Consider the following 26,987-nt stretch of genomic DNA (forward strand, 5'->3'; position numbering starts at 1 on the left):
TTTCCTGTCCCCACACGTCAAAATATTTTGGAAACTTAGGCCACTCTTCCTACCCACGGGTCCCGTCCCCGTGCTTTAACAAAATCCCCCTTTTCACCCCCCAAAAATTTTTGTTGGCAATTTCAACCAACACTCCCACCTGGAGGGATGCATATCATCCTACAGGCCACATACATGACCCAAGCTTTGGGTTGCAGAACAAACATGGCCCCGTAGCCCCAAACAGGTAAAGTAGAAGAGGCCAGATGAAGGGCTGGCTCAGGAACATTTCCATGGGAGGCCTGTGTCCACACACCCTCCAGAACCTGAGGGCAGAGGGTATAATATGACAAGGACAGCTGTCCTCCACCTCAAAGGCCCCCTCACATAGCCCAGAGGCAGCAAACTGGAGAATGCCAGGACAAATTTGGCCACCCGTGACAATACAGCCTACCCTTGATTTAAATTCAGATCCGTTGCCAACGTTTACAAATCACACGCACACGCAATCTGGATTTCTAGCTTCTTTTGAGAAATGGAAGAGTCTGGCAACACTGGGCCCACGTTCCCACAAACTACAGTTGACTTAAGTAACGAAGAACTTCCCCCTTTAGTTGGGGGCATAGACACCCCAGTTCACCCCAGTCCCCACCACCTGAGTCTCCAGACACCCAGACAGCCTGCCAGAGCCACTCCTCAGGTTATACCCCGCCTGGTCATGCATGTGACCTGCCTGGCCCCTGAAAGCCTTTGTGGAGTTGGTGACCAGCTCCAGGTCAACAGGCACGTCTGGAAGGAGACCGCCAGGGGCTGTGTAGGTGCGGGAGCCACCTCTCCCAGCCGCAGAAGAGTCCTGCCCACTGGCAAGCACTGAGGACCAAGGCTCCCTGGCAGGGACGGCCCCACAGGTCCCGCCCAGGTGACCAGAGATGTCCGGCCACAGCATGCGGCGGACACAGGGAAGCAGGCAGACCCGGCTAAGGGCAAAGCACCCAAGGCTCCAGGGCGCCGGCAGCTGAGGTTGTCTCCGTTTATTGTTGGCGAGGAAAATCCTCGTGAGTTCATACAGTGCGTACTTTCCCCAGAGGTGTGCTGAGGGGGGTGCCCTGGAGCACCCCAGAGATAGCTTATAGCAACAGTGCTTTGACCGAGAGCTGCTGGACACATTCCCTGGGGAAAAGGCCATTGTCCCCATCGGCTCCTCCTCTCCCCTGGCCATCTCAGTGGGGTAAGTGGCCATCAGTCCTTCGGGGGAACAAGTTAGGAGAGAACGGACAACAGTCGAGTGTGAGTAGACAGACTGGTGACGGCCACACGCAGGAACAGGCCCACCATCCCCAGCCCTGGGGGAGGTGGGGGGAGGTCTAAGTGAGGGGTCAGACTACAATGTGTTAAGGAACCAGGATTAGCACCTCTGTGAAACATCCTCCCTCGGCTGATGATCGGGGACAGGAACTGCCATGGGGCCTGCCTCCCAGAGACCCTCATCCACCCGGCGTGGCCGCCCAGCCCCGTGGCTCCGGGGGGTGAGGTTTCCTATGGAACCAGGGGAAATGAGAGAGGCCCCTCCTAGAACTCTGAGGGACAGAGGGAGGGATTTGTCCATCAGGCCCGTTTGTGTCTGAGGACACAGTAATGAGCTCAAACCTAATTAGACTTCATAAATAGAGCTCCTGAGTGAGGAGAAACAGATTCAGGGCCACCTGCACTGGAAAGGAAAACGGGGACGCAGAGCCAGGGCTGGGGCAGGAAGAAGCCAGCGCCACCAAGCCCTGAGTGCTGGCCTGCCAACAGCAGCAGAGGCCTGAAGGCAGGAGACCCCGGCCGGAGGTCGGCCATGGGCGGACCACGCGGGCGGAAGGACCTCCAGGTCAGGACTGTGACAGCTAAGAATCCCTTCTGGACACAGTACAGAAGGGAAGAGGAGGGACCAAGGGGCTGCCCGTCACAGCAGGGGCTGGGCGGTGGGCAAGGCGGGTGTGCTGGGCCGCGGCCCCTCCCTGGATCCTGGACCCAGGACCCTGCTCGCTCCGTGGGTCAGTCCCAGCATCTGGAATCACCAGAACCAGACTGGGCAGAGCTGAGCCACAGCTGCCTACGGCTCAGAGAAGGGGGAAGAAAACTCTTTGGCCCAGACCAGCAACAGGACCCTGAGGAGGGAGAGGCTGTCACCGAGAGGCCCCCTCCCCTCGCATCATCTTTCCTCAGGACTGATCCTGATGGGAAGCAGGGAGCCCCCCACCCCCCCGCCGCCCTCGAGTGGAGCACAGCCCAGGGGCTGAGCCAGGAGGGGTGAAAGTCCCAGCCGGCTGCCCTCGCTGTTAGCTCTTGTCCCCCGGGGACTTGCTCTTGGTATCACGCTTGTTCCCTAGCAGCTTCAGCACCTTCATGGTCTTGAACTTCCCCTTTTTCTTGCCCTCGGGTTCAGCCTCCCTCTGGAACTCTGCAGAAGAGAAAGGGGGAGTACGTCGGGAGAGGCCAGGGGCCGTGACGGAGGCCCAGCTCCGCCCCTCCACCTCGTGTGGAACCTTGGGCAGGTCACTTCACCTTTCTGGGCCTACAGGATGGGGTTTCTGGCAAGGATCCGGAAATAAACGAATGTGAAAACAGTCTGGAACTCTGAAGCATGGCCAAGATTTATCATGAAAAGGCCCGACCCCTAGGCTGGTGCTCAGCTCTGTGGGTTACAACGCAAACACGGACAGAGCTGGAAGGAACCTCAGAAATCATCTGCCTATAGACCACGAGAATGTGGGCCTTTGAAATGAACTAACACCAACGGAGCTCTTTGTAGTTGCCAGGCCCGGAGCTAAGTGCTTTGTTTACATGCATTATCTGAATAGCCCTCCCGTGAAGGGGTGCCCCTATCACCCCCAATCTGCAGACAAGGAGGGGGAGGCCTACAGGACTGAAACGGCTGGGGCTCCAAGTCACCCAGCTAGTAAGTTCCAGATCTGGGACTGGAACCCAAGCAGCCTGACTAGAGTCCAGACCCAACCACAAAGCCACAGAATGAGTCACTGGTGGAACCAAGATTAAACCCGGGTCTCCTGACTCCGCGGCCAGTGCCCTCTCCACCATTCCAGGCACCGTCTCGTCTCTGGTAGGCACTGCTGTGTGAGGCCGCCACCTCCTCCGAGATCAGCTCCAGATGTCAGGGAGGAATGCCTGGCTTCAGGCAGCCACCCTAGGAAAGCGCCCCTTGCCCACCACAGCCCTCCCCGTAGCCCCCCACTCCCAGCCCAGGCCATAGCCCTTCTCGCCACACACGGCCCTCCCGGCAAGAGAGAGGCTGGGAGTCTGCACACTACGTCCCTGTAGCATCTGCTCCGACCCTCTGTTCAACCTGCCCGCCAACCGTTCTGGTGAACCAGAGCCCCAGGAGGGCCTCACCTTTCCTCCTGATCATGGCTTCCAACATCTTGTCTTCCTCTTCCTCCCTAAAACGAGAAAGGGAAGCCAAGGGTCCCACAGGAGGAAGGCCCGGATATTCCCAGTCCCTTCCAGCCTCTGAGTCCCTCCGACAGGGTTGAGCAAGGGTGCAATGGGATCGCTGGCAGTGAGGACAGGGCTGGCCAGGCCCGCTCCGGACCCCCTCCGGCGAGGAACCCCAGAGGGTAGCCCTTCCCCAGCCATGTCACCTCTGCCGGTCCTCATCCAGGCAGTTGACGATGGCGTTGCGCTGCTCGATGAGGGTCACGAGCTCCTGCATCAGCACCTTCTCTCGGCCCCGGTCCTCCTCTGTCCAGTCCTTTTCTGCCCAGGGAGAAAGGTCGGGGGCATGAGTGGTGGGAAACCCGCCTGCCTTCCCAGGAAGCCAGGAACCAATGCCTAAGTGCTGAGGCGGCTGCGGGCTGCCCCCATGCTGGATCCTATGAGGACAGAAAGGAGGGGCCCAGCTGGGTGGGGATGACAAGTTCTGGGGGAAACGAAGGTGGTTCCGGCAGAGACAAAGCATACTAGGATGCCTACCAAAAAACCTTTCAAGGGGGCTCCAGGAGGGCAAGTACAACACACGTTCTGAGAACAGAGACCAGCTCTTGCTGAAGCATTCCTGCTTCTGTTCAACCAATGTTCACTAGGTGGTTTCTTAGAAGAGGCAGGATTCAGGCTGGGCCTGCTAAGAGTCTCCAAAGGTGGGCTGGCCAGAGTGGGTGGGCTGGCCAGAGTGGGGCGGGGGGGGGGGGGGCGGGGGGAGACAACAGGGGACTCCTAGGTCCTTGCACAGTAGAAGCAGTGTGTGGCAGTGTGTGGACCCAAGTGGCACATCGGGACCTTAACACAATGCCATGAAGGAGGGCAGATTAGAGGGGACAGGAACTTAGGGGCAGGGAGCCCAGCCAGGAGGTGTCCCTGAGGTCTCACGTACCTACTGCCCCACCAGCCTCCTCCCAAGAACCCGAGCCATCCCACAGGACCACCCAGGGGCCCACCTGTGCCTTTTTACCTCTCATCCAGCCCATAGCTTCCCAGGGGAAGGGTGCCCACACTTAGCCTTCCCTCTACGACATCTGGCACCACAGGCCTCCCTGTCTCGAAAGAAACATCCTGAGGCCCCCTAGTCCTGTCCCAATGTCCTAACACCTCATCTTGCCAAAGCTCAGGAGCAGGTGGCCCAGCACAGTTCTGGGGACAGCACGGGCTTCTGAGTCACGGCCCAAATCAAATCTTACTCTGACGCTTCCCAAACCTTGGGCCCAGGGAGGTTATGTCCCTAACCTACATGTGGGGAAACTGAGGCTCAGGGAAGTTAAGTCCTTGACCAGTATCACACAGCAAGGGGAGAGCCAGGATTGGAGCCCGGGGAACCTGACACCCCCCAAGCCACAGCCCTTATGGTGTTTTGTGGGTCCCTACCTCATCTGGGGCCTTATAAACCAAAGGCAACATCTCTGCAAAGGCAACATCTGGGACAGGATGACAAGCCCAGGACGTGCTGCCATCACACAGAAGGCTGGAGAAGCAACACAATATGCCCAGGCCGGCCTGGGGGTGCAGGTGCTGCGCCCACCCCAGCCACAGAATGTCACTGTGGCTCCCTCTGCATGGTGGGGGGGCGGGGGTGGGGGCTGTGCCCCAGCCTCCAGGAGATTTGGGAATGACTCACAGATGGCAGGGGAGTGGCTTCCAGAGACACTCCTGCCTTGGGTCTCACCCAGCCCCCCAAGTTCCTCAGTCAGTGGAGAGGCAGGGCCATTGTCCCAGCAGATAGGAAGGGCTGTGTGTCCAGGAACAGGCCAGGGTCAGAGACCTGGATTAGAAGCCCAGCTCCCCCACCAGTGGGCAAGACTCTCAACCTCCAGCTTTCCATTGCCTCATCTGTGAAATGGGAACAGTGAGGTCCACTGCCTGGACCAAGAAGTGGTCAAGAGCCCTGATGCCTCTGATCTCTCTGCCTAGCTGTGGCTCAACTACACGTCATGGCCAAAGACCCCAACTCGGTCACATATAATAACCATCAACCATCAGCCCCTCAGAGGGCACGGAGTGTTTCCATACCCACTGTCTCCTGGTCCCAGAATATCCTACAAGGTGGGTACCTTCATCCTGTCTTACACTTGAAGCTACTAAGACTCAGAAAGACTAAGAAACCTGCCTAACCAGCGCCCCCCCAACACCCTATCCTCTGCTTCCAGCATGTTTTTTTTAATTTTTTTAAATGTTTATATTTGAGAGAGAGAGAGAGAGAGAGAGAGAGAGCGCGCACACAAGCAGAGGAGGGGCAGAGAGTTGGAGATGGAATCCGAAGCAGGCTCCAAGCTCTGAGCTGTCAGCACAGAGCCCGATACGGGGCTCGAACCCATGAGCTGTGAGATCATGACCTGAGCCCAAGTGGGAGTGCTCCCAGCCTGTTAGTGGCAGAACACAGGACCATGTGACTCCACACACACCCGATCCCTCCTGCTGCCCTTCCACCATTCTAGGCCCTTCCTGCCTCTCCCAGAGCCACTCCCAGGGTCCCGCTGAGCCACACTGTGCAGGGGACCCACCTTCCCTCCCACCACTGGTGCAATCTTGCCATGCTCTAGCCTGATGGTCAGGCATCTGCTGTCACCCACTCACCTGGGGCAGCCCCGGGCCCTGGAGCCTGAAGGCCCTCCCCAGTGGGTGCCGCTCTACCCACAAGTTCCAGAAGAGGGAGCAGCCCAAACAGGCCAGTCTGCTCCCAGGCCTGGTGCTGCCTGAGAGCCTTGTCACCCCTGATGCCACATGAGTCCACAACCCCACACCGGCCATGCTGTTCCCTCTCCTCCCATCGCTCGAGCCCGTGTACCACCTGTTACGTGACCCAGACGACACCCCCCGGCGCTCTCCTCCTCTGGCCCTGCTCCCGGTGTCCGCCTATCCCCAGTCTGGAGGGTCAGCACCCAGCCCACTCCTAAATGTCGCCAGGCCCCCGGGCGGGTGCCAGAGGAGCACGTGTGCCTATACCCACCGGGCTTGTTGAGAAGGCACCGCAGCTCGTACTCCACATCCGCCTGGCGCTGCTCCAGGTTCTGCTGCTTGAAACTAGAAGGCAGGAACATTGACTGTTAACCCTGCCCCTTGCATGGCTGCCCTGCCCTGTGCTGTCAGCGACGAGGGAACATAGGGAAGATTCTCCGTTGTAAACTCTGCGGATTCTGGGGACCGGAGCAGGGGGCCAAGTGGCGGGGGGGGGCGGGGGGGGACTCACACATAGATGAGCTCAGACTCCCGCCGCACCAGCAGATGCTTCTCATGGATGAGCTTGAACCAGTCGACCAGCATGTCGTCCTCACGGCCCTCTGGAAGCCAGATGCCCACTGAGGCCAGGGCTGGCGGCGCTTCCAGCCCCCAAAGAAGCCATCGGGGCTTGCCCCCAGGGAGAGAGGCTCCCGTCACCCCTAAGTCCCACCCGCCAGGCCCTCCCAGCAGCCCCCGCACCATTTACTCCGCCACGAAGCTTCTCCTCCAGCAGGACCCCACGGTGTTCCAGGGCATCCAGCTGGCGCTCAATAGTGTCCATCTCTCCGTGGATGTCCTCCTCGGGGATGTACTGGTCAGCCTGGACCTGCCCGACAATGCCCCAGTGACCTGAAGGACAGCCCATTCCTCCCACCTGCCCGCTTCCAGGAGCTTTAGCCATTTCTGGCCAGCATTGGCCACCACAGACCCGGGCCCTAGGCTGTGTCAGACCCCCCAGCGTGGCCAGGTACAGGATCCCGGTGCAGGGAAGGGTGGCAGTGGGGACAGCCACAGCCCCTTGATGCCCCTGGCCCCGGCCAGGGCCAACAGGCACACCCAGAGGGAGGCAAAACTTCCTGCCTCTCGTGGCAACCCTCCCCCCGCTTCTCTGCCCTTCCAGAAATGATACCACAATGTGAGAGAGTGACCCTAGTGGACAGATAAACTCGAGAACGCTCTAATCTGTTTAACTAGAAGTATATCATGTGAGTGCTTTGATCCTTGAACTATTATTAGTAACAAGTTAAATGCACCACTCATTACGCCCGGTTGAGAACAGCTGGTCTGCTCAAAATCCCCCTGGCTGCAAGCTAAACCTCCTGACCAGGCCACCCTCGGGCATCCGAGGGCAGCTGCCCAGACAGCCCATCCTCTGGGAGAGCCCCAGGGGATGCCTGAGGCGGCCAAGGGAGGGGTCCCCAGGGCTCAGGCAGCCGAGTGGCTGGTACCTTGCGCTTGATGAGTGGGAAGCCGTGTCCTGGGGCAGGTGGCCTGGCTGGCTTGGATCCCTTGGTGGCCTTCTTTGTGGTTGGGGATGCTGTGGGTGATGCCTTCCGGTTAAAGGGATTCTCCTTGCAGGAAGACTAAAGGCAGGGAGAATGGCAGAGGATAAGTCTGGGGAAGAGGCAGTAAGACAAGCCCTGCCCCCCTCTGCCGCCCCCTGCTGTAGCCTGATCACTACGGGACTACGGGACCACGGCCTGGAGCCTGGGAGGAGGCAGCCCGGGCAGAGAGAGATTCCCAGCATTCAGTCTCGGATGCACTGAGGCATTCAACAAACATTTCCACTTCCAAGCACCTGCCACACGTAGTTGCTGCCCTGGATGCCTTTCTACACTCTTGTTCTCACAACCTCTCTGCGAAATGGGTATTGGAAGGCCGATTTTATAGCGGAGGACGCTCAAGTTCAGAGAGGTTAATTGATTGGCTCAAGGTCATGCACTTCCCAAGGGCCCAAGCTAGGGCCAGGGCAGCTGTCGAGCACCGGGGCAGTGGTCAGGACATGAAGTGTAGGGCCAGACAGCTCACTCAGGCCTCACAACCACCCTTTTCTAGCAGGCACTAGGGCTCAGAGAGGTAAACGAAGCTCCTTGCCCAGCACCGCCCGGCCAGGAAGTGTGAAAGCAGAGATCCCACCTTCCATCTGGCCAGTAGATGGAGAAAAGAGTGGCTTCCTCCCTGTCCACGAAAGACCCCTACCCTCTCTCTGCTGCACCCTCCTTCACGTATCCACAGCCCTGCATCTGTCTGACCCTCTGCGGAGACCCCTGCACCCTCCAAGGCCAGCACAGCCAGGCCGCCCCAGCACTGGGACAGGGCCTCGCCTGCCAATACGAGAGGCGCCAGCGTCTTCCAACTGCTCTCCCCAGCTCATCGGAAACAGAGGGGTCATCGTGGGCCCCATGGAAAGGTCTCACTTGAGGCCTGCAGTGCTCCCAGGAGAGTGTTTACCCAACTTTCTCCAAGCAGCTCAGGGAGGCTGGAGGGAGGCCTGCTCCCCTCACTTGTGCCAGCCCAGGGATTCGTTTGGACTGGCAGTTGCCCTGGGATTTCTAAAGCAGGGAAAGTACCAGGGCCTGAGTCCAGGCATGGCAAGGAGACAGGGTTTGGTTCCCACAGGGCAGCGCCCGCAGGGGCCCAGCAGGACCAAACAGCCCGAGGCCCCCAAGCTCCTCAGGGTTCTCAGCCTTTCAGCACCAACTGTCAAGCCAACCTTACACACACCGCAGGATGGGAAGAAGACGTTTCAAAGGAGCTGCCTGAAGGGGGAGGTGTCCAAAGTTGACCTCTTCCCCTACCTGCCCCTCCTAAGGAATCCTGGGCCTCCCCAGAGCAGTCCGAGGCCCACAGAAGGGGCAGGGCCTTCTCAAGGTCACACAGCAGGCGGGAGGCAGAGCTGGCTAGGACGCCGTTGCCCAGGCCGGGGCAGGTTAAATTGTCTGGACCGAAAGCTCAGCCCTCTCCCCCGACTTATCCTCTGTCAGGTCCGTCAGACCATGACGACGGCCACCACCCCCCACCCCCATGAGCTGTCCTGCCACCCTGCCCCCGGGGCTGCACGAGCCTTGGGCCCCAGCGGGCTACAGAGAGTGTGCAGATGTGGACCATCAGAACCTGGTGGCCCAAAAGGACTGTGGCTACCAGAGAGGTGCCCTCAGGAACTAGACGCCTAGAGGAAATGTCCTGATCCCTAATGACCCCAGTCCTTGGCACGGGACTGAGAAACAGTTACACAAACAGGCACGAAGGTCACCTGGAAAACGAGTCCCCTGCCCACTCTACCCCCAAGAGGAGACAGAGCCTGGGGTGAGCCTGGGAGGGGGCCTCTGGCAGAAGCAGGGCCTCAGAGAATGGAGAGGTGGACAGAAGGATGTGAAGACAGACGGTGGCTGGGTGAAGGGGTCCCAGTGGGACAAGTACATGGGACAGGCAAGTAAACAGGGGCCTGGACGCATCACTACATGAAGGGCCAGGCATGGGGACAGGGGAACGGATGCACGGGTGGACGGGTGGATGAATCCGTGCCTCCGCAAATACAGTCATGAATGGGCCGAGGGACACATCCGGGTCAGTAAATAAGTCAGACCACCGGACAGATCCACCGGACAGGACAGCAGCTCTTAGCAGGCGGGGAGAACTCACCTTTACCTGGAGCTGCGGGGATGAGGTTCCAGGAGAAGGCACGGGGCTCTTGTCTCCAACCAGTAAGAGAGGCGTGGGGGCAGCGCCACCGCAGGGCTTGGCTGGCTGGGGCCCCGGGCTGCCCCTAGTGTTGGGAGTGAGGCCAGGGCTGGCTTGGGGTGTCCGGTCTGTGCTGGGCTGCACCAGTTCCCCAGAGGAGGAGAGGGAGGAGTTGGCGAAGAGGCTGGCAGAGGTCGCGGGGGTGTCAGGGGCATGGACTGCAGGCTCTGAGGAGCTCTTGGGCACGACCGGTGGCTCCAGAAGCTCCCCAGGCGGGGTCTGGCCGGGGCCCTCGGACGACAGGCTCTCCACGCTGAGGGCTGGCGACGGGGTAGCCGAGGGAGGCTCCGAGTGTGAGAGGCGGGAGGTGTGGAGAGCTGGGCAAACAAATGAGCGCGTGAGCGCCACACGAGGAGGTACAGCCTCACCTCACGCCCCCCACTCTCCACAGGGCTGGGGTGGCCCTGGAAACCCAAGTCCTCCCGCGTCCAGTCGAGGCCGGGGCCCAGAGAACAGCAACGTGCTAGGACCCAGGTCAGGAGGGGCCAAATCATCCGCGTTCATCCCCCACACTCTGGGATGCGCTGTGCCACCTCGTGGCACACCTGTCGCCCCGGGTTTCCTCATTGTTCCCCACTTCCTCATGTGCACATGGCGCCTGCCCCTACTTCCCCGCCCACGTCCGATCTGACCCAGGGCAAAGCCCAATGGAAGGGGCAGATCTGCCAGCGGAGGGGAGGGCAGACGGAATCAAGGCTGGCCTCTCCTCTGCCCCGACCAGCAGGAGAGGGAAGGAGCCAGCAGCCCTCGCAGCGGCCGGCCCTGGCCAGGCACCGCCCCGTGTCGCGCTAGTCCTCACGTGGATGATGGACACCGTGCTTCGAAGTACCACCATCTGTGTTTTCCAGATGAGGCCACAGACCCAGAGAGAAGGCACTTGCCTGGGAAGGGCTGGGATTGACACAGCTATGTGGGACTCAGCACTCATCCTGCCCGAAGCATCCGGAAGCTGCCAGCCACCCTTAATTCCAGGGTCCCAGGGCTCCAGCAGGGGCCGGAGCAGGGAACTGAGCACGTGCTCTCAGTCCCACCGTCTAAGGGGCTCCCGCTGAGGTCCTGAGGGCCACCCCCCAGCCGCGGTGGGAGGCGACCAGGCCCAAGGCCTGAGAAAACCGCAAGACAGCGAGCGACAAAAACTACGACGTGCCTGGACGCGAGAGGGCGCAATGGGCGGAGGGGGCACAGCGCCCTGGAGCCGGCCCGCCACCTCCATCTTCCAGACGGGGAGACTGAAGACGGACACAGGGAAGGAGCCACTCAAGGTCATTACGCGTGTGTCACACACAGCCAGGTCAGAGTCCCAGGTGCCCGGCAACTGGAGGGTGGTGACTAGACAGGCGGACTCAAGCCAACCCCTGCCGCACGCTCTCCGCGAGCCGGGCTGCACTGAACCCCTGGCTGGGGCGCACATATAACCCTCACAACACCTCACCTGCGGGCACACTACGAAGGGTTAGGAGTATAGAGTCTGGAGCCTCCTGCCTGACACATCCTGCCTCTACTGCTTACGTGCTATGAGGCCTTGGGTAAATCACTTACCCTCTCTGTGCCCCAGCTCCCTCACCTGCACAATGGGAGTGTGACCACCCACCTCACCGGTTTGCTCTCGAATTAAATGAAAGGACACACGTGGCCCCTGGCCCGATAGGGATCCCACCGCACCACACACCCTTCCCCAGCCCTGGGCTGACCCAGGCAGCCGAGCCCCGAGTTTTGTCCAGGGGGCCCCCAGAGATGGCACTCACCGAGTGGGGAGGCGCTGGGCGCTCGGGGGGCAGGGCGCTTCTTTGTCTTGGGGCTGCTGGTGGGGGTGATGCCATACCAGGGGTGCAGGGACTTGGGTGTAGACTCCGAGTGGGCCAGGGCGGGGCCTGTGGCCAGGCCGGGTGCAGCTGGGGATGCCTCCTGCTCCTCCTCCTCCTCGAAGGGGTTGTAGGGCTTGGGCTCCAGGCCAGCTGTCACCTGGCTCTGCTGGGCCACCTCCGCCACGCCTCCGTTCTCCACCCGCCTGCTGTCCCGGCTTGGAGGTCCGGGGCTGCTGCTCGGGGGGAGGGGGGCTGGCTTCTTCTTTGGCTCTGCCTGCACCAGTGTGATCCATGGGGGATCCTTCCTGGGGGCTGGTGTCCTGGACGGAGGTGGGGAAGAGGCAGAAACCATTAGGGGGCGGGGGGACAGCAGCCTCCTCTCTCTTGACAGTTCCTTCCAAGGAGGTAGATGAGAAACCGCACCCTTCTCTCCCAGCCCAGGGGGGGCCAGTCTGGGTCCAACGCCGAAATGCACTGTTACAGTCACACATCAGCTGGGCGCCTTAAGGCCCAAAGAGCGTGAACCTTCACATCACACAGCCTCCATGAGCCCAGCCCAGGAAAGGACCCACAGCGGCTCTCTGCATGAGGCTGAGAAAGTCACCCAGCCTCTCTCCACAGTCGCCCACCTATGAAAGGGGGACAATAGTCTTCACTTCACAAGGTTATTATAAGGATCCAATGGGCAGAGTGCCTTGTATACAGCAAGCGCTCACTGAGTGCACTCCCATTTCAGCTGGGGCCCACTCTCTCCCTCACAGACCACACAGGGGAAGCACAGCTCCAAAGAACAGTTGGCAATAGATGCCCGCACGCAGGACGCAGGGTCCCGGGGTGGAGGGCCTGAGCCGGGGACAGAGCTGAGCTTTTCTGGGTCTTTCTGTACTCAGCTGCCAATTCTCACAACAGCTCTCTGAGTGAGGCCTCGCTCTCCCACGTTCACAGGGCAGCAGAGGCTTGGAGAGGTAAAGGGGCCCCGGGGGCACTGTCTCCACCAGACTACTGCCCCAAAGTGGGGACCCCGGGGGGAGCCTCAGGGAAGGAGAGGCGGGCACAGCGCTCCTACCCCACCCAGAGTGAGCCTTGCGCGTCCTCGGGAGGGTGTGCTGGTGAGTCCTGTGCCCACGGGAGGCCTCGCCCCCCCCCAGGCCCCAGGAACACCCCCATTCCCACCACCAGGGCCTCCGATGCAGGAAAGCCTCTCAGAGCCAGCGTACCTCTCAGACAGCTTGGGGGTCCCTCTCGGCTTGGGGACGGGGGGTTCGTGCAGCCTTCCTAGATGGGAAAGAAGAGTGAGACAGGCCTCCACGGGCGGCTGTGGGCAAGGCGGCAGAGTCGGGCACTGGGGAACCTGGGGCGCCCTCCCTTTCTAGCTGGCAGATCCGGGACTCCAGGTAGCCGTGGCGACCTCACCTGCAACCTTGCACCTCCAAGGCCCGGCACTCAGGGACATTAGATAAGCACCCAAGGTTACGGGTAAAGAATGGTCATAGGGGCCAGGCCAGGGTACCCGGAAACCCCATCTGCATTTCAGCTGAGAAGGGGGAACCCGAGTGGCCCGCGGACACGTCCCCAGTGCGGACAGGAAACACTGCCTCAACCCAGGCCCAGCATCACCTTCTCCTCAAAGCTCCCCCTGACCCCCAAGTGGCCTCCATGCAACCCACAACAGCCCCCCCTCCCCCGTCGTGACAGGCTCCCACATTCTCCGGAAACCCCTCCGTCTGTGCCCATCTCCCCCTTGACACTGGCAGTGCCTCGAAGGCACAGATCGGCCTCAGCAGGACGTCCGGCCCCAGGGCCCAGCTCAGGCCTCCACGAGTGCTCCCAGTGCACACGCACAGTCAAACCCCAGACACACCCCTCCAAGCGCCCGGCCCCCCACCGAACCCTCGCTCACCATTTACTAAGCCGCTGCCACCACCCGGCTCCCCCGGGGTCTCATGCTGCAGACTGGACCGGGGCCGGGGCGTGGGGGGCGTCGGGGCCGTGTTCTCAGACGCCTTCCTCGGGGCAGGCGTGGGGCGGCCGGCCGGAGAGCTGCCCAGCTCCTGCGGTTTGCTTGGAACCCGGGGCTTGGTGGGGATCTGGGGCCGGGCCTCGGGGCCGGCCTTGGGCACATCCACCTCAGCCCCGACAGGTGCACCAGGGCCGGGGCCGCCTCCGTCCACATCCTCGGCTTCTTCTGCAAGTTGCCGCTGCTTCGGCTGCAGAGGCGGCCCGGCCTTGGTCCCCGACCGCCCACCCGGGCCCAGCCTGGCACAGTGCTCCGCACACACGAAGGTGCCTTCCTCGGGCCCACTTCGGTAAGCTCCAGGGAGCAGCGTGCTGGAGCACCGCCGACACCTGCCGGGGAGAAGGTGGGGTGGGTGCGTCGACTTAGCCGGGCACCCAGCCCGGGACCCCGGCTACTCCTCCCCCAGTAGCCAAGGCCGTTCCCTCCCTCCCCTCCTCCCACCTGCCAGCCTGGATTCTGTCTCAATACGCTGGACTTCCAGGCAACGTGGGTTTTGTTGCTGGTGTTGTTTTATGAAATAGAATGAAATACAACACATCAGAGTGTATCGCACAAGCGAGACTATATTGTTTTAGGGAACTCTAATGCCAGCTGCGCACCTGATTACACAGGTTTTTATTCAGGCACGTGTCAGAACTCTCACAGTGTCAAACGTGTTTTCCACTGGAAGACACTGTGAAAAGTCTTTAAAACACCGCGCTCGTGGCCAAAGGTGATTGTGCTGGTGTAACGATGGGCCTGCTTGAGACTTTTCCCTCGTGACACCTCAGTTCTGCCATCAGGCCCCTGGGGTTCCAGGCCCGGCCATCATGCGACCACACACACGCGCACACACACACACACACACACACACACACACAGACTCACATAGACACAAACTAACCCAGAGTCAAATGCATGTTGTGTAACTCAGTTACTGGCTTCTCGACTATTTTCTAATTGCTTTTTCGCAACATATAAAATGTTTTCCCGGGGCGACTGGTGGCTCAGTCAGTTAAGTATCTGACTTTGGCTCAGGTCATGATCTCGTGGTTCATGGGTTCGAGCCCCGCACTGGGCTCTGTGCTGACAGCTCAGAGCCTGGAGCCTGCTTCGGATTCTGCGTCTCCCTCTCTCTCTCCTCTCTCTCTCTCTCTCTCTCTCTCTCTCTCTCTCTCTCTCTGCCCCTCCCCTGTCTACACTCTGTCTCTCTCTCTTTCTCTCAAAAAATAAATAAGCATTAAAAAAAATTAAAAAATAAATAAACTGTTCTTCTACATTTTCTAAGTTATCTGTCTTTTCCTTGTCTCTTACTCCATTTTCTTTAAACTTGACTTCCCCTGGGAGCCACACATTGAAAACAAGTCGTGATTTTTTAAAAATCCTTTTTGTTTTTCTCAAGGGCGTTTAAGTCAGCTCCTGAATTGTCAGTAGGTCGTTAGCCTCAGAGAGCTTTGGCGCTGGAGGCAGAACCCCTGAGCTCAGCTCCTTCCCTAACTCCGTGACGGCGCAAGGCTTTTCCCCTCACTAAGCCTCAGTGTGCTCATCGGTAAAATGGGGATAAGGAAGATGTTCCAGCACGAAGAGCCCCACAATGTGCCTGGCCCCCTGAGGTGCTGAATCCATGGAATCTCCCTCCCTGGAAATGGGGTGCTGGGGGGGAGTGAAGCCCGCTGCCCCCCAGGCTCCCCCCGCCACTCACCGGAAGCAGTGCCTGTGGTATAATTTGCCCTCGGCCAAGTAACGCTGCACCAGATGCACGTGCTGTTGGCAGGCCGCGCACGTGCTGCTGGGGGTCTGGTGGGCACCCTGCTCTGACAGACTGCTGGAGGAGAGCTCCTCACCCTGCAGGGACAGGGTGGGCAGATGGGGGGGGGGGGGTAGAGGTGTGGTCACCAGCCAGCCTGTTTAAGAAAAGCCCCCTTCCGGAGCGCCGGGGGGCTCAGTCGGTTGAGCGTCCGCCTTCGGCCCAGGTCATGATCTCACGGTTCGTGGGTTCAAACCCCACGTCGGGCTCTGGGCTGACAGCTCAGAGCCTGGAGCCTGCTTCGGATTCTGTGTCTCCCTGTCTCTCTCTCTCTCTATCTCTGCACCTCCCCTGCTCGCACTCTGTCTCTTTCTCTCTCTCTCTAAAAAAAATGTTTTTTAAACAATAGTCCCCCTCCCCTCCAAAAGCCACTGCCCCCCCACGTCCGCATCAGCCTTGCAGTAGTAATGTACTTCATCAGAGCCCCGGAGGAGCAGAGGGAGACAGTCACCACTTTGCAGATGAGGAAACTGAAGCCCCGAGAGGGGGAGAGACTGGCTCAAGGTCACTGGGTCAGAATGGAAACAAAAATCCTGAGTTCCGGTTTCTGGGGCCCTCCCGGCCAGAAAGACGGCTCCTGGCTGTATTACCCCTTCCCCTCTCTTATCCCTGCAGGTTGGCCCCTGACGGGTGACTGTCCTCGTAGGCCCACCTCGTCTCCCTTCTCTGCCTCCCCTCCTGGGGCTGCAGATTTAAATCCCGGTTTCTCCACGTCCAAGCACTGTGACCTTGAGGTTGCTTCTCATACCCTCTGTGCCTTGGGTTCCCTCCTGCAGACGGAATCCTAGAACCCGTGACTGTCTCAGCCCCAGCTCACCGGGCACCCACACTGCACCAGCTCCCCGTCCCTCAGGAGCCCCTCCAGCAAGGGAAAGCTGGGAAGGGGGAAAAGCCCTTTGCACACTGGGAAGAGCTATCCACATTTGAAGTGTGGCTCCTCTAAACATCTGGGAGCAGGGGACCGGCCTTGGACAGGTGACGAAACCTCTCGGAGCCTCAGTTTTCTCGACACATAATACCGACGTCCCAGAGGTGTGGAGAGGATACAATGCAATCATGCTGCGAAGCTAAAACCCTGTCTCAACAGGAATCTGGGGAGTATTTGCTCTATGATAACGTGTAAATCCTGCCAGCGCCACAAGGGCAAAGTCAGTGTTGTAGACTGTCCTATGCCCCCTTCCCAGGCCTGGCAGCTCCTGATTCTACCCCAAGCCCTGGAGAAAGAAAAGGAGCTCCCTGCCCACAGAACGGGACTGGAATCTGACCCATGCCCCCTCACCCACCCTGGCCAATGAGGCTCTACGGCCAAAGCCAATGGGACAAGCACCAAGAATGAACCCCGCAGTGACCCCAGCCCGCCCACCCCAGGCATCTGCCTACCTGAGCCCTGTCTCCTGGTTGTGCTGGAGTAGGTGCTCCGGATGGCGGGGAGGAGGGTGCCTGGGCCTTTCTAGGTGATGAGACACTAGCTGCCAAGAGACAGGAGGGAGACCCTGAGGCAGGTAGAGACCCTGAAGTCCTAGGAGGCCCCCACCTGGCCTACAACTTGAGCTCCACAGCTATCGCCTTTGGGCAGACCACCCAACACAGCTGGACCAGAGCAGGCCCCGACTTCACACTGGCCAGCGGACACCTCCTCTTCCGAGCCAAGGGCAAGGGCAAGCTAGTTAACCTCCCTGAGCCTCCACTAAGTGGGACAGTGACTCCTACCGCTCAGGGGCAGCGTAAACGCTAAGGCAACAGTAGGATCACAGAATTAGCAGCGCCCAGTATGCGGCAGGACCAGTGGCTTCCTTCCCACCGGGGGAAGGGGGTTGGAGGGAAGGAAAAGAGACGAGCCACGTAGCGCTGGTCTGAAGATTCAGGAAAATGGGCTGGTGTGGCCCAGAACCCTGCTTGCACTCCCTCAAGCAAAAAAAAAAAAAAAGACCCACCATACCCCACCAGCCCCCTCTGAGACTCCACTCCTTTACGATTTCAGCAAATATCCACTGAGCGCCTACTCTGTACCCCATGATTCAAATAAAAACCTGGGGCACCTGGGTGGCTCAGTGGGTCAAGCGTCTGACTCTTGATTTCAGCGCAGGTCACGATCTCAGGTTTGTGGGATCGAGCCCCATGTCGGGCTCTGTGCTGACAGCACAGACCCTACTTGAGATTCTCTCTCTCTTTCCCTCTCTCTCTCTCTGCCCCTCTCCCTGCTCACGCTGTGCGCAAGCTCACTCTCTCTCTCTCTCTCTCTCTCAAAATAAATAAATAAACATGTAAAAATAAAATAAAATAAAATAAAAATCTAAAATTCAGAAAACCATATACCCCAACAAGTCAATTTTACGGTTTGATAATTTTAAGAACAAAACCCAAGTTCCTTACTGTAGTCTAAAATATCACTTGACAAACTTTATTTATTTATTTTTTTTAAGAATTATTTTAGGTTTATTTATTTATTTGGAGAGAGACAGAGAGAGGGAATCCCAAGCGGCCTCCACACCATCAACACAGAGCCCGACACGGGGCTCAAACTCACAAACTCTGAGGTCATGACCTGAGCTGAAATCAAAAGCTGGACGCTCGACTGAGCCGCCCCGGCGCCACGGCCGTGGTGGTGTTTTTTAAGTACTCTCCACGTCCATCGTGGGGCTTGAACTGACAACTCTGAGATCCAGAGGCACGTGCTCTACCTAATGAGCCAGCCAGGCGCCCCTGCGTGTATCACATGTCATTAAGGGGAAGAATCGTTTCCTGAAACTTGGTTCAGTGACACGCACATGCGTGAACTTGGACTGTGATGGGAATGTGTGTGATGAGTCACCGTCAGAGATTCTGGAAGTGGGGCAGCCTAATCGAGGAGCACCCTCCATCATCCCCCTCTGTCCTCATCCCCTCTGTCCTGCCCACTCCCCGCTGAAGCACACAGGCCCCTGTGCTGCCCCTTGCCTGGAATATTCCTCCCCAGATCTTCAAATGCCCTCCCTCTTCTCTCTGTCCAACGCTCAGCTCAGATGTCAGCTCCTCAGGGAGACCCTCCATGACCACTCGTCCAGTAGCCTCTTCATCCTCCCACTGGTTTTTACCCCAGTTCCGTGATTTGTCTCCTTCATCAGACTTCTTTGCAGTTATACTACCTACTGTTAACCTGTGCTCTCTCTCCCTCCCTCCTGTTCTCGGCTCTCTCCCCAGCACCTGGCACACCCCCTAGGGGGCTCGGTAAATATTTGTTAAATGAATGATCAAGTGCCAGGTGTTGGGGCTACGTAGCCATGAACCGGACAGAGATGGTCTGCAGGGGAAGAGGGAGGAGGGATCAAAATATTATGAACAGAGTCTGATGTGTTCACCACAGGGCAGGGAGCCACAAGAGCACCGGTGGGGGGGTAAATCAGGGCAGGCTGCTTAGAGGAGGCAAAATGTGAAGATGGGAAGGTGGGTAGGAAAGAACGTTGTGGGTGGGAAAAGTGGAAAAGAAGATGGCGTTTGGGGCTGGGGGATCACCACGAAGAAAGGCTTAGCAGAGAAGGGATGTGATGGACTCAAAACACAAAACAATTCACTATGACTATGGCTGGGGCAGCGAGCGGCTCAAACTGAGCTACGGGAGAGACCCTCAGGGGCCCCACTAAGAAGGATGACCCTCGGGGCGCCTGGGTGGCGCAGTCGGTTAAGCGTCCGACTTCAGCCAGGTCACGATCTCGCGGTCCGTGAGTTCGAGCCCCGCGTCAGGCTCTGGGCTGATGGCTCAGAGCCTGGAGCCTGCTTCCGACTCTGCGTCTCCCTCTCTCTCTGCCCCTCCCCCGTTCATGCTCTGTCTCTCTCTGTCCCAAAAATAAATAAACGTTGAAAAAAAAAAAAAAAAGAAGGATGACCCTCACCCGTGCCACCCTGTGACTGCCCATTTCGCACAGCCACCGGGCTTCCTTCACTCACACTCTGGTTCCAGACCACGCCGTGGTTGCTGGAGGGCAGGGGTCAGCTGCCGCGCCCAGGGTCACTGGCACCACGGAGCCTGGTGCGGGGGGGACATTCGGCACGGTGCTGTGGTGTCTTAGCCAGGGCCAGGTTCCAAAGGTACCCAGTCCAGCGAAAGTCAAGTCTAGTCAAAATCGCCCTTGAAATCCTTCTACTTGTCCAGAAAGTACAGTACAGGGCCATCTGGGGAAGTCTGACAGCCAGCTTTGCCCCCAGGGTGGGGACACACCGCTGTTGTTTCCGTGGGTTGAACATCAGGTGGGATAAAAATGGTTTGCATTTAGGGGCCAAGTTGTACGAAAAGCACCAACTGTGCCTTTAGCAATAAGAACGGGGGTGATCCCACCCAGACGCAGCGAGGGGAGCCGAGCCCACCAGGGTCGCCCGGTGAGGACCCAAGAATACAGCGGGCACGAGCAACAGTATTGTGGAGGGCCCTTCCCCACCCCTCCCGCCTCACAGGTCCTCGGAAGGGTGGCCGTCCAGAAAAGAGCTCAGTTGAAAGAGATGAGGGTTTGGAAACAAGGGACCTTCCAGAAGGTAAGACTGAATTGTAATTCTAGGTAAACAGGCTAAAACTCTAACCAACGAAATAAAGAAGTCATAGTATCAACCTTGAGCCCTAAATAAGGACCAGACAGGTTCGCAGGTCCTCGCTCCTCACATCAATCCTAAGAGACGGGTGCTACTCTTATCCCCATCGCAAAGGAGAAACTGAGGCAGGCAGAGGGCCATGGTGGCCCACTGTCATCCAGAGAGTCAATGGCAAAGCTAAAGTTCTAAGTCCGTGCTCTTAATTCCCACCCTACTGCCTCTCACCAAGGACTCAGTGCTCAGGAAATACTTTCATTTTGATTTCTACCGAAACACACATAATGGTATCTGTTCAATTGCACTATCGATCTCTACGGCTGCGTGGGTAACAGATTATTTTCATCTTTATGCTCTTCTCTATGTTCTCCCTTTTCTATAGGAAGTATGTTTTACTCTTAGCAAGAAAAAAAAAAATCTGTCTTTATAGAACACTTTTTTTTTTTAAAGAGGTTGTCTGGGACGGTCCACATGGAGAGCGGAGGCAAGGCCCCCGGGGACCCAGCACAGGTGTCAGGACAGCTGGATTCTTGTCCAGACATTCAGCTTTCCTGTTATGTGACTTTGAGCTCCTCGCTTCCCCTCTGGGCCCCTGGGCCCATTTCTTCTCAGCAGAAGGAGAGGCCCAGCTGTCCTCAAGGGAGGTTTCTGCAGGAGGATGCCCCGGGGCAGGGGGCTCAGCAGCCAGTAACCTCAGGGCAGAGAAGTACCCTGTAGCTCCCCCAAGTTCCCCAGCCCCACCCCCAGTTCCCCAGCCTCTCAGCGTTCAGACCTTGAAGGTCTCGCTGGCTTGGGAGGAAAAACCCCAGGGAAGTAGCAGCAAACAGGAAGTGAGGGCGAGTGCCAGAGAGGTGAACTCCCAGGCAGCGAATGAACTCTCCCTGCTTTGTCTCTCTACCTTCATTTTGTTCGGCGATTGGTTTGGGTGTTTTTTTGCCCAGGAGACTTGTGAGCTGCACGAGGGCAGTGATCGTGAACGGCTGCACCCCCGGGGGCCCAGCGCGGTGCTGTTGTACTCGGTCCGTATGTCAGTGCCTCAATGAATCATCTGGTGAATAAATGATGTGCTGCCTCCCCGGCTGCCCCTTTGAACGCTCAGAAAAACAGTCCTGCACATCCCCGGCCCCACCCCCAGGACCAGCCTCCCTGTAGGGCTGGTCCCCTCTCACCTTGGCCCGGGCTGGAGAAGTGGTTGTAATACTGGGACACGTAGGTCATGATGCTGAGGCAGTCAGGGACACTCATGGAGACCATGTCATTGGGGTCCAGGAGAGCAGGGATCCCCAGCTCCTTCTCGGCCACTTCAAAGGCCTGGGGTGAGGGCAGGTGTGGAGTGGGGGGTAGAGGGGAGGGTGCAAGGGTAGGAGTGGGGGCGGGGGTGGGGGAAGGCGGAGTGGTAGAGGCAGTGGGGGGAGCGGGGGCAGGTGCACGAGTGGGTATGAAAGCAGCCACAACAGGAAGAGGAGGAGGAGGCAGGGTTAGTGGGCGCCCCTCAGCCTAGGCCCAGCTCCCCTCAGTGGGATGAAGGGTCCGAGACTATAGGCTCCCCTCTGGCCCCACATGATGGCCTGGAGGAGGGCCGGCTGGTAATCCAGACACAGGGGGGCCAGAAGGAAGAAGGGGGTGGGGAGAGGAGCAGGCAGGGCCCCAGTGCAAAGCAGCTTCTCAGGGAGCTGGTCCAGGATCCCCTCGCCTCAGCTCCTGCCCTGCAACACCCCTGCCCACTCCCACCCCGCTCCACACGCCCACAGCCTCCACAAGCCCACAGAGCTTCCACCCGCTTGGGGACTCACCAAACGGTTGTTCTCGAAGACATTGTCCTTGGAAAGCGCATCAAAATCTCTGTAAAAGGTAAAGGGAGGAGGAGCGTTGAGGAGGTGACTGGGGCAGGGGTATGGAGTCTGGAAGGAACAGTGGCCCCGACCTCATCCCACCCAGTGTGGGCCTCAGCAGGGTTGCGGGAGGGGTCCTCCGGCATCCAAGCAGAGGCTGGAAATCACTCTGAAGGGGCGGGGCTCAAGTCCAAGCTTTCAAGTTTAAGATCCCTCCTCTCACTGTACCAGAAAGCTGAGTCCTGAGTCAGTGGCAAAGACAAAAAACTAAGGGGCGCCTGGGTGGCTCAGTCTGTTAAGCGTCTGACTCTTGATCTCCACTCAGGTCATGATCTCATGGCTCGTGAGATCGAGCCCCGAGTTGGGCTGTGGACTGACAGTGCTGTGCCTGCTTGAGATTCTCTCTCTCTCTCTCTCTCTCTCTCTCCCCCCTTCCCTCTCCCTTTCTCAAAACAAATAAGCTTAAAAAAAAAAAAAAAAAAAAGACAACACTAAGACCAGGACTAATGTTTGTAACGACAGGAACAGCCACAGATGGCTGACCTGTGCCGAGTTCCTGTCTGGAATTTATTTTTGTAGCAACTCTATTTGGCAGGTATTTATCCCATTTTACGGATGAGGACCCTGAGACCCAGAGAGGGGAAGCCACTCGGCCTCGAGAAGCCACATTTCTGGACTTTTCCTCTGCATATCACAAACCCAGAGAGGTCATACCAACTCGCACAGCCTTCCTGCGCGTCAGCCTCCCGGGTGCCCCCGCCAAAACCCTTGCCCTTCTATGGATGAAAAGTGCCGCCTTGACTCTCCCAGACGGTGGGCCCAGAGGCCAGAGCAGGCAGCACCACCTCCAAGGTCAGAGTCCCAGGCTCTGCTCTTCCGGGCCTGGCTGTGTGGCCTTGGGCAGGTCACCAGTCGTCTCGGCCTCCCTTTTCCCATCTGTATGTTGGGGGAGCTCTAAGACCACCTACCAGGTTGGTGGGGAGGGTTAGGGTTGAGTCTGGGCGGGGTGAAGGGCGGGCCTCGGTGATACAAGGGAGCGGGCAAGCATGCCTTTCTCCTCCTGCCCCAGACAATGAACCGTGGGCAGAGGCAGGAAAGGGGAACCTGAGAACCCCAGAGGGAGGTGCCCCAAGGCTGGGTGGACTAGGACAGGGGAGCTGACTACGTATGAGCCTCAGCCCTTTTGCCACATCTGGCCGGGTCGCTTCCCTCTCCCCCGACCCCAAAGCCGGGTCCCTAAGTCCCCTTGCTTTGCCACTGCCTAAGAGTCTGGCCATAAGCAAGCTATTTCACATCCCTAAACCTCAGCCTCCTGCTCTGTGAATAGGTGAGCAGTCGCCAGCCCAGCCCCAGCAAAGGCTTGTTCAGAGACCCAATGAGACAAAGGCAACTAGTCTTGGCAGTTTATTTCAGCCTCCCTGGCAGGGTTCCTAGAAGGCTGGGGTCACATTTTGTTCACCCTGTGCCCTCAATGCCCTGTGTCATTCCCGGTACTTCATAAGTGCTCGATAAATGTTCACTGAATGAATAAATTCCGGAAACAGTGTGAAAACTATAAGGGCCCCTGAGATACTAGTTTTTCCTCCAGCTTCTTCCCCCACCCCCATCTCTGTCCCTCATCAACATCTGGACTTTAGTAACACAGATATTCTCTAAGAGTTTTCAAAAACCCTGGGAAGTTCTATTTGGCTCTGGGGGAGACGAAGGACCGAAAAATGAAACCCACATGGTCTCTGTCCTCAAGGGAGGGGGGCAGGGGTGGGGAACAATGAACCAGCCCCTTCAGGAGGGCAAACCCCACCCCCTAGCGGAGGCAGGGCCCACAGCTCCAAGAGCTTGAACCTTTCAGATGATTCTTGCCCTCGGCCCTTACCCTGCCCCTACTCTCATGGAGATCCTCCTTACGCCTCATGTGGCAGCTGGGCCTCAGTTTGTCTGCTGTGCAATGGGCTGGTGGCCCGGGCACTGGCCTGCTCTACAAATGAATGTTTAGACAGGATTCCGGATCTCTTTTCAGAAGGGGAGCTGCCCTCCCCTGCTTAAAACCCACAAAGCTGGGGCGCCTGGGTGGCTCAGTCGGTTAAGCATCCGACTTCAGCTCAGGTCACGATCTCGCGGTCCGTGAGTTCGAGCCCCGCGTCAGGCTCTGGGCTGATGGCTCAAAGCCTGGAGCCTGCTTCTGATTCTGTGTCTTCCTCTCTCTCTGCCCCTCCCCCGTTCATGCTCTGTCTCTCTGTCTCAAAAATAAATAAACGTTAAAAAAAATAAATAAATAAAACCCACAAAGCTCCCCGTGGCTCCATCCACCCTCCTGAGCCAGCAAGCCTGGCGCTCCGGGCCAGCTGTATCTCCGGGTCCCCCCTGCCCACGCGTTACAGGCCCCAGCAGTGCTCCCTCCCCCCGGTCTCTGCTCAGGTGGCCCCCTCTGGCTGGCACCTGCCATCACCTGGCTCCTGCCGTCTCCGCCACCAGGCAGGGCCCAGCACAGAGTGGTGACTCTGTAACACTGCTGAGTAAAGGAAGGAACAACACACACTCATCATCTCGACTCTCTAATCACACAACTTACAATAACTACTGTTAATTGCACGCTCGTTGCCTCACACCAATCCTGTGACGTCGGTCCTATTATCAACCCCACTTTACAGACGAGGGAACTGATGCCCGGAGGGGGGTCTAGTGATTTACCCAAGGTCACACACTTAGAACACGTGGGAGCTGAACAAAACCCAACAGCCTGCACTTTGATACTGGTAAGCTCAGGCCCAACAAGCTTAGCTTGACTCTCAGGTCCCTTCACACACTGGCCCTGTCCCCTGCCTCCCGCCTCGCGGCCCGCCCCCAGCCCAAACAGAAGATCCCGTGAGCCCTCTTTTCCAACACACGGGTCCAATGTGGGTGCCCTCTCCTCCCTCCTTCCAAGCCCCACTCCTGAGCTCACCCACCCTGTGTCTGTGTTACTGCAGCTGTCACCTGTCCCACGGCAGGCAGAAGCCCGTGTGCGTCTCCACCTCAACTGCTTCGCGTCCACGTCCCCCCAAACCCTCTGCTCCAGGGTCCAACACAGGGCCCCACGGCACACAGACGTTGTACCCCCCGGTACAGAGTGAACCACGCGCATCTGCACCATGGAATCCTTGTGGCAATCCTCTCCTCCCTTCTCTCCCTCATCAGAGCCCTCCCAGATGCTCCAGGGGGAGCACAGGTCTGCAGTGGAACAGACACGGAAAGACCGCAGAGCCCGCCTGGCTCGGGGAGCCCTGTCGGGGGTGCCGTCCACAAGAGAGGCAAGGACCTCTTGGTCTCAAGTTGCAGATGAGACAGGAAGCCCAAGAAGTGGCGGGCCCCAGCTTAATTTTCACTTGGTGTCTTATGAATGAGTGAATGAATGAATGGAAGAGGTTCCAGGGCCCAAGGCAGGACCAGCTGAGGTCAAAGCCCCAAGTTGCCAACTGCTGGGGGGGGGGGGGGGGGGGTCGGAATAAATTTTTCCATGAGAACCCCACTGGGCAGCTGGGGGTAAGAAGGGGCCATTTCCCACCCTGGAGCAGCCCCGTGGTGGCTGTCAGACAGACCTTATGAGCCTTCACTCAGCCACCCTGCCCCACTGAGGACAGCAGGGCTGTGGGGCACACACTTGGGAGGCAGATGTGTGTCCTAACTGCGGTGGGAGGTAGGGGGTGTATATCCACCCGTCCAACCACTCTTAACGGGGGTCTCCTCTGTGCCGGGCTGGAGACAAGACGGCCTGGGGGAACCACAGAAGTGAGCAAGGGGAAGCCCTCACAGAGGGGACGGGCTCAATGCCTCCCTCTCCGGGAGGGAGGTGCTCAGTGCGCCTGTTTGAGAGCACTGTGGTGCGGGGAAAGGCCCAGGGTCCCCAAGGAGAGCTCGGTTCCCCTTCAGAGAGTCAAGGCCTACGGGGGCTCAGCGTCCCTTTGGCGGAAATCAGTGCCCTAAGGGCGGGGTCGGTGCCCCTAGGCCACGGACCAGTATGGGGGACAGGTTCGGTGTCCCAGTGGGCGGGGCGGGGCCTCGTGGGGAAGGGGGGGCCCCCCCTGGGTGGCGGGTGCTCAGTGCCTCCAAAGTCTTTCGGGGCCGTCGGCAGGGTCGGCGTCTCGGTCTCCGGGGGGCGGCGCCTGCCACCGCCCGGGCTCCGCGTCACTGAGGGGGGCGGGGGTCCCCAGCTCGGGCCCGCGCCGCCCTACTCCCCGGCCCGCCCGCCTCCCCCCACCCCGGCACTCACAGCAGGTCGGGCCGGTGCCGGTGCAGGATGGCGCAGAAGGCCAGGCCGTCCCGGAAGGAGCTGCTCAGGTCGCGGATGTCCACGCCGCGGTAGCCCTCGCACTGGCGGCGGCACCAGGCCAGCAGCGCGCCCCGCGGCCCCGCCATGAGCTCCGGGCGCCGCCGGGATCAGGCTTCACCCCCGGGCCCCGCTCGGGCCGGTTTCCGGCGGCGGCTCCAGCTCCGGCTCCGGCGCCGCTCCGAGCTGCGGGCGCCGACCCGCGGGCGGCGGGCGCAGGGCGGGGAGGAGGCGGGGCCGCGGCCTGGGTGTCCGCGCTCCGGCTCCGGCTCCGGCTCCGGCGCGGGGTCCCGGCTCGGCTCGCTGCTCCCTGCCCGGCCCTGCCCGGACCTGCCCGAGCAGCCGCCGCCCGCGTGGCCCGGCCCGGCCGGCCGCCGCCTACTCACCGCCGCCCGCCCCCCTCGCTGTGGGCCGGGCGCGGGCGCGGGCGTCCCGCTGGCCTCGGTCCCCGCCCGCGGCCGCCGGGAGCGGGGGGCCTGGCGCCCCACCCAGCGGCGGCTCCGCCCCCAGACGCGCCCCCGCCCGCCCGAGGGCCCGACTGCCCACAGCCCCCCTCGGCTTCGTGGTCCCGGCCACCGCTTCCCCTCGGGAAGCCCTCAAGACAACTCCGGGACAGCCCCGTCACCTCCTGGAGACTCGCCCGGCCCACAATGACTTCTTCCACCCCGCTACCTCCACCACGATGCCCCCCTGGAATTCTCCTTTCTGCTCTCTTCCCACGCTTTGGCCTAAGGACCTGCGTGCAGATCCCCCACACTGA

The 26,987-nt window shown here is 59.4% G+C and overlaps 1 protein-coding gene across 3 annotated transcripts; it reads right to left on the bottom strand.

The window, feature by feature from the left end:
* Positions 1 to 490: 490 nt before the first annotated feature.
* MICALL1 (MICAL like 1) lies at positions 491 to 26,676 on the bottom strand. 3 transcript variants are annotated; one of them, XM_086712310.1, is made up of 17 exons: positions 26,171 to 26,672; positions 21,886 to 21,934; positions 21,262 to 21,403; positions 16,916 to 17,004; positions 15,431 to 15,573; positions 13,633 to 14,078; positions 12,950 to 13,007; positions 11,673 to 12,052; positions 9,829 to 10,244; positions 7,635 to 7,769; positions 6,886 to 7,012; positions 6,656 to 6,746; positions 6,416 to 6,489; positions 3,621 to 3,735; positions 3,373 to 3,419; positions 2,364 to 2,422; positions 491 to 1,224 (listed from the first exon to the last, which is right to left on the bottom strand). In XM_086712310.1, exons 1-17 carry the CDS (start codon positions 26,314 to 26,316, stop codon positions 1,219 to 1,221), a joined length of 2,523 nt encoding a protein of 840 aa, XP_086568436.1. In that variant the 5' UTR covers positions 26,317 to 26,672; the 3' UTR covers positions 491 to 1,218. The 3 variants fall into 3 exon arrangements, with proteins under 3 accessions (XP_086568436.1, XP_086568435.1, XP_086568434.1); XM_086712309.1 differs by having other exon boundaries at positions 491 to 2,422; positions 9,835 to 10,244; positions 26,171 to 26,676; XM_086712308.1 differs by having other exon boundaries at positions 491 to 2,422.
* Positions 26,677 to 26,987: the final 311 nt, after the last annotated feature.

The sequence above is a fragment of the Puma concolor genome, chromosome B4 (genome assembly GCF_028749965.1).
Source record: "Puma concolor isolate L17-30 chromosome B4, mPumCon1.1.hap2, whole genome shotgun sequence".
Lineage (NCBI taxonomy): Eukaryota > Metazoa > Chordata > Mammalia > Carnivora > Felidae > Puma > Puma concolor.

Excerpts from the sequence above, each read along its gene's own strand:
- MICALL1 (XM_086712308.1), bottom strand. The coding sequence starts at position 26,316 with ATGGCGGGGCCGCGGGGCGCGCTGCTGGCCTGGTGCCGCCGCCAGTGC. Across the intron at positions 3,420-3,620 it reads CTGGATGAGGACCGGCAGAG|GGAGGAAGAGGAAGACAAGA; the intron begins GTGACATGGCTG and ends TTCTCGTTTTAG. Across the intron at positions 2,423-3,372 it reads AGCCATGATCAGGAGGAAAG|AGTTCCAGAGGGAGGCTGAA; the intron begins GTGAGGCCCTCC and ends TCTCTTCTGCAG.